The sequence below is a fragment of the Erpetoichthys calabaricus genome, chromosome 3 (assembly GCF_900747795.2).
Source record: "Erpetoichthys calabaricus chromosome 3, fErpCal1.3, whole genome shotgun sequence".
NCBI lineage: Eukaryota > Metazoa > Chordata > Cladistia > Polypteriformes > Polypteridae > Erpetoichthys > Erpetoichthys calabaricus.
This window is the reverse complement of record NC_041396.2, coordinates 207,561,993-207,568,370: the sequence shown is the minus strand read 5'-3', so window position 1 is coordinate 207,568,370 and position 6,378 is coordinate 207,561,993. Positions and strand designations below refer to the sequence as shown.

At 39.5% G+C, this 6,378-nt stretch overlaps 1 protein-coding gene and 2 non-coding genes across 3 annotated transcripts; all 3 read right to left on the bottom strand.

The window, feature by feature from the left end:
- Positions 1 to 622: 622 nt before the first annotated feature.
- rps12 (ribosomal protein S12) lies at positions 623 to 6,093 on the bottom strand. Its single transcript, XM_028797735.2, has 6 exons — positions 6,010 to 6,093; positions 5,840 to 5,886; positions 3,282 to 3,398; positions 2,714 to 2,816; positions 1,567 to 1,668; positions 623 to 714 (listed from the first exon to the last, which is right to left on the bottom strand). Exons 2-6 carry the CDS (start codon positions 5,851 to 5,853, stop codon positions 652 to 654), a joined length of 399 nt encoding a protein of 132 aa, XP_028653568.1. The 5' UTR covers positions 5,854 to 5,886; positions 6,010 to 6,093; the 3' UTR covers positions 623 to 651.
- Positions 1,755 to 1,839, bottom strand: LOC114649760 (small nucleolar RNA SNORD100). Its single transcript, XR_003715906.1, has one exon. It is a non-coding gene; the product is annotated as a small nucleolar RNA SNORD100 (small nucleolar RNA).
- On the bottom strand, positions 3,471 to 3,542 carry LOC114649752 (small nucleolar RNA SNORD101). Its single transcript, XR_003715899.1, has one exon. It is a non-coding gene; the product is annotated as a small nucleolar RNA SNORD101 (small nucleolar RNA).
- Positions 6,094 to 6,378: the final 285 nt, after the last annotated feature.

The window sequence follows — 6,378 nt, the reverse complement described above, 5'->3', positions numbered from 1 at the left end:
TACGGATTTAAAAATCCATACAAATGGAAAGTGTTGCACATTTTGACCATACAAATGTTGAAACGTGGGCTTTTGCCAACAGTTGCTCCCTGGAAAGGGAGTATTCCCACAATCCTATGCATTTGAATTGAAGACCATACTGGAGGGCACTTTTAGCAAACCAGGGGGAGAGTACAGAAGTCACTTGTTCCACCTTGCATAACTGCCATGGATCAAATTTTTGCAGTGCGTTTGATGGCCATGCATTTTGAGTTAAGACTTCCATGTGTTAATGAACCTGCTCAAAAATGCACTCAACAGCTGTTCTCTACTCATGGTGCAAGAGGCCATCTACCATACCATTACTGCTCCTAGCACAAATCCAGCTCCGTAACAACCATTAGTACCAAACACTGGATCCAAATTGAAGCAGTTCAAGAAAGGTTACCTTTGAAGTGTTCACAAATAAAAAAGGTATGCACTATCATTCACCATTTGAGTATACTGCAAACCAAATAACCTGAATTAGAGAGTGGCAAATTGGTCTAGTAAATAAGTCAACTTTGTAAATTATGCTACAAGTCCATTCCAAACATGCCCACTTTTAAAGCTGAACAAAAAAAAAAAAAACACACCAGTCATATAGATAATGTGAAGGTCTTTATTCACAAATTATTTTTTGGACTTGAAGTATTCTTCAATTACATCCTTGGCTTGAGATTCTTTGCCATAATCCTGTTTAAAAAAAATTAAAAAAATTAAAGGCAAGTTTACAGAAACTAAAGTACTAGTATGGGGATAACAGGGTTTTAAATATGTATCTTAGAATGGAAAAACCTATTTTTCACCCTAGCCCCCCAAAAATGTACCCATTTGCTTCAGTGCAGCCAATGAGTACCCATTATTTGCAAGCTTCATTTGTCAATTTAACTATGCATTACCAATAGCAATCCTAGGATCCAGTGGAGGCAAGTTCATGTCATTACAGTTAAATCCACATGCAGTGGTTACCATGTCACTAACACCTGATCTTCAAGTACCAGATAATAAGAAAACCACAAACATGCAAGCTAACCAGGACATTGTTGCCATTTCAGGGGACCTCTGAAGAATACGGTTGAATTCTCAAGGCTCGTACATAGGCAGTTCTTTTTTGCCAGCAAAGGAATGTTTGAGATACTAAACACTTCCAGTTTAGAAACTCATTTTAGCTGGCAAGCAGTTATACTAAGATCTAAAAAGGTCTTTATAAAGATTTTGTGCAGTGTTGCAACTTTTCTAATGTGTAAATTCAGAAAAGAAAAACTAGTGCAAATACAAAGAAATGAGCTAGTGAAAACAGAACAAGAATTCCAAGTATGTACAAGACAATGTATACAAGCTGTAAACGAGAAAATGGTTTTGCCCATTACTATTTTTTTATTGCCAAGACTAGTTAAAGACTAAAAATTGCCGTATTCCAGATTCCATGGTGTGGTGTTAAGCTGTTAGAATTCTCTGTTGCAAAACAGTTATTACCTAAAAAAAAAAAAACCCTAACAATGGCTGTATCAACAGGTACCTGCCAAAAAAAAAGCACAAACATACCTTGATGACAACACAGCTGCAGCCAACCACCTTGCGTGGTTTTCCTTCCCGGTCAATCTTGCAGAGGCCTACCCACTCTCCAAGCTTTTTGTTATCATCAACCTAAAAAAAAAAAAAAAAAACACAGTAAAGCCATTTACTAGTGAACAGAGTCAAGAGAGCAAAAAAGCAGCTTAAGTAAGGCACGCTGAATCTCAGACAAGAATGGGTAACGATGGCAATTTTCCTCATTAAAATTTCAGTAGAGGGAGCCAAATTGTCATCACAGAAACAGCGATCCAAACATAGGCAATGCCAGTTTTCACTGCAAGGATCTTAGGATACATTATAAAAGATTACTAGACAACTTGGGCATTAATAAAACTTGAATTACAAACTTTAAAACACAGGCTGCCTGTAAACTTCCAACATTTTCTTACAAGTACTCAACTCACATTAAAAATATTCACAAGTTGAATAAACTACTCTTTGAAATTAGTAAAGGGTTACAAAAAAAAAAGTTATTTAGACCAACTCAATTATGCAAGCGTTAGCAAGACAAAAAACAATGTATCCACAGCGAGATGGGCAGAATCAAACACCACAGCATATCATCAAGTTTATTCAGTACTGCTAGAGGACCTGCTCAGCAACCTTAATACTTGTAGGAAGAAACTGACCCTAAACCTACTGGCAAATATCTCCTTCCATTTACTATCTCTGGAAGACTACATCCAAGCCAATAACTTGATTGTCCTCGAACCCCCCCCCAAAAGTTTACACCATATGAGGTAACTGCACAACAACAACTCTCCTCCTAAAACATCAAGTGCAAATTAGAAGTACACCACCAGGCAAATTTCCTAAATGGCAGAAGACAAATCAGACCAGTGCAATAATAATAATAAAAAAAATTTCCACGAAAAGATTTGCATTTTCAACTCGACACATTTGCCAAAGCAAAATGTATGCAACAAACGTCACAGCATTTTTACATAAAGTGAATTATATAGCAAATGAGCAGGACAAAACAGAACAGCCTGCAATCTTATGCCTTGTGTTTTATCTAAACGTTTTTTAAAACATTAACAGATGCAAAACTTTCTTGAAGGAAAGCACGCACTCGTACTTTTTTCAGGCCCAAAGGTCAGTAACCAAATCCACATACCTTGATGAGGTTGATTTGATGTTCCGCACAGAGCGCTTCAACAAGCTTCACGTACATAGGCTCGTCACAGTTGCTGGCAAGGACACAAAGGTGGGCTTGACGTCTGCAAATCAGGGAATCATGTTAATCTTTGTAAACACCACCTTACAAAGCATTAATGGCAAATTATGTGGCAATTTGTAGGTCAATGATTAAAAACACCAATTAAAAAGGACCATTTATTCTTAAAAAAGGTACCGCTAACAAAAACATGCTTTAAAACATGATTAATATGTTCAATTAACAGAGCAGAACACCCAACCTATGACGTCCAAGCCTCCATAACACGTGCATAGACAGCCGTGTCATATTTGGACACAATTGGCTCCAGGATGGGGACTGCACTACTTTGACTAACATTACTTTCATAATGTACCTCCAGTATTACAATTCAGGTTCAGTAAAGTTAATGTGATTTCAGCCTCACTGAACAGATGAGTTGGGGACATTAGCTTTAGCTGTTCTTAAGGCTTGCAAAGACATACCTGTGCTATTCCACTACATTTCAGTAAATGCAAAACTGACTCACTTGTCTAGTGCTTTGGCTGCTTCCCGGATTCCACGTGCTAATCCATCATGGATAAGTGCGGTCTTGAGCACTTCCTGCAAGGCAGTGTTAACATCCATCACACCTCCGGCAGCAATGCTATTAAAACAAAAACACAATTAAACACTGCAAAAGTGACAAATGACTTTACTAGTCAGATACAAAGCTACAGGTGATCAGAATTAAAGTTTCACTCATTTAGGAGTGAAGGGGTATCCGACTTGATCAATTCATCATATGAACACTGTAGCTCTACATGTCCAAACTGTCACACAAGTTCTGATCAAAATACATTACAGGTTATTCACTCATTTGCTGTGAGTTTTCCTTACAGTTCAGCTATTGATTGATCTTAAAAATGAACGCATGGCTCACCAAGTTACAAGAGCAATTAAGTATTAAAATGTCAGGCCTTGACAAACTAAACAAGACAAGTATTACTTCTAACCGGGACATGTAAAAGTTTCCGGTCATTACAAATTATTCAAAAAAAGCACCACAATAACTATACACGTACACGGCCGCCATTACGTACACTTTAATATACACGTCCACGGCCGCCAAAGTCCTTGCCCACGGCCGCAGGTTGTGCACAGCTGGCTTAAGGGAACACAATCGTCTCAGTCAAACGCCAAGCCAATTAAGCTTCAGGGAACAGCACTATCCTGTCAGGAAGCATAGGCAATTGTGAATTAACATCACCTGCTTTGGTCACTGATATCCACAACAGGTACACTGGAGCTGCAACAGCATAGCAACTCCCAATAAGGTAATAGTTTTGCAGGTGGTGGCCACAGACAATTGCTCTCTCTTCATTCTTCCAGACCGATTCTGCTGTAGCTTTGCATTGTGCTAGTGTCGCCACTACTGGTAGCATGAGCTGGTACCTTCAATTCAATTCAGGCTGTACAGATATCCACCTCTTCCAAGACAGCATATCCATACAGGCTGTCACAAGAAGGTTTGCCATGTCTTTCAGCAGTGTCAAGAACATGGAGGATATGAACCTAGTGGCAGGACCAGTACCTACTGTTTTGTAGGAGTACCACCACTGCCAGAGCCCTACAAAACGTTCTCCCGCTGGCTACTGGTGTGCATGCTTCTGACCAAATTGTCAGAAACAGACAGTGGCATGAAGGCCCCGAGTTCACAGCCCATCACCATGCAGCTTGATAGCCATCTGCCATCCAAACAGGAGCATGCTCAAATATCAGGAGTGCATACAAGCATATGGAGGCCATACACACAACTGAATCACATTATGATATGCCATGATAATATTCACCTAAGTTGGATCTGCCTGGGATTTCAATTTGACTTATTTTCGGTATGGAGGGATGGCGATTTTTGGTTTCCATCAACTCCTGTAACATTTTGTTCTCAAATTTTTTTTATATAAACACAGTATTAGTAAAGACTTCCCACCAGATTTTTTTTTTTTTTTTTTTTTTAAAGCAGTATACATGTAATGCTATTTTGTATGCAAGGACATCAAAAACAGGAAATGGGTGCTACAAAATAAGGAATGGTAATCTGTCATTTTAATACAAATAAGCAATAGCCATGGAAGTTGTATCAAAAACAATTAAGGTAAAGCACACAATGACCAACTCAAAAACATTAACATTTGATTCTGCACCACCTATAGCATTTCAACTGAAGAGTGGCCTACACATGGCGGGCGGCAGCTCTAGTCCAAATTACAGACAAGAGTTCATGCGGAGCGGACAGGCGGTCTTAATACTGGATTTGGACATTTTGCTTATTCATCGTCAATGTCAGTATGTGGTGTGCAACCTTGCCTGGAATACTAGCAGTTAAATGTTCAGCGGTAATCAGTCACTACACAAATCATCCTTTCCTTTACACCCAAAAGTTTTCATTTAACGTTGCCTATTAAACGGGTTTGGATATAAATCATATCGATTTACTTGAACACACACAGGGTGAACGAATCCTACATGCCTGCTCCAAATAACCGCTGCTGCTATGCTGTGAACAAGGAGAAATGCCTTATTAGCATGTCGGTTTGAACTGATACTACGTCTACATAAACAAAAAATGCGTGCTGGAAGTGCAGAAGGCTCTTGATAGCATCCAGCATAACCGTACAAGATCGGTAACAGATCACTCGAACTCGACGTGGTCCTGAATATCGCCACCTACAGTAAGCCGATACACGTGCATACCACGCGCCAAAAACAAAATGGACCGTGGCACTTTTGTTTGCGCTGAAAACAACTTAAGATCTTTAAAAATTTCCAGCTCATTAAAACTCGAAAAACACTCAAAAGCAAAACGCCAACAAATCCGGACAGCCAATACACGCGGAGCGCCTCATTAGTCTGTGAACACAGACTAACCGGAACAACGTAAAAGCAACTTTTCACCAAATAAACTCGAATAGTAAGAAATATACATTAACGTATTCTAACCCAATATGTATACCAAAGTTTAAATTAGTTAATATTGCACATTTTGAGCAGAGGCTTGATGCCCTCTTACACCTTTTAGAATGGCTGCTCATCAGCGGCACTTACCCTTCCTCGGCCATCGTAGATTAGTGGTGGATGTTGTCACGAAATCGCTGTAATATAAACACATACCAAGGGGTTGATTAGTGGCCATGTCAGATTGGGTTGTTTAATTGGGCTAAACAGCAGGATGAAGAAGATTTGGCGCAGATGTGGACAAGGGCTACAAAACTTACCCAGGTCGTCTGTACAGCGACGCAAAAAGAGACCGAACCTTGCCGACGTCATATTTTAAAGCCTGAACACGAAGGACCCTAATGAGGCTAGCCTTGGCTATGCCTGTTGAAAAAAAAAAAATCATCCCTTAGCTGCTTTTCGTTAACGTAAAACTAATGGGTGATAATTCATCGAACACGCATCCGACAATTTTCTAATCTACCACAGGCGGAAAGCAATGGTTTTATACGCAGTGTATTTTTGATCAAATTCAGGCATATGGATAGCGCACGTGCAGTTTTAGCGCGAGTGAGATTTACTGTGAAGGTGAAGTCGATATTTGCTTCCTAGCTGGTACAGTTGTTTTATAAACAAGCAGAACTTAAAAT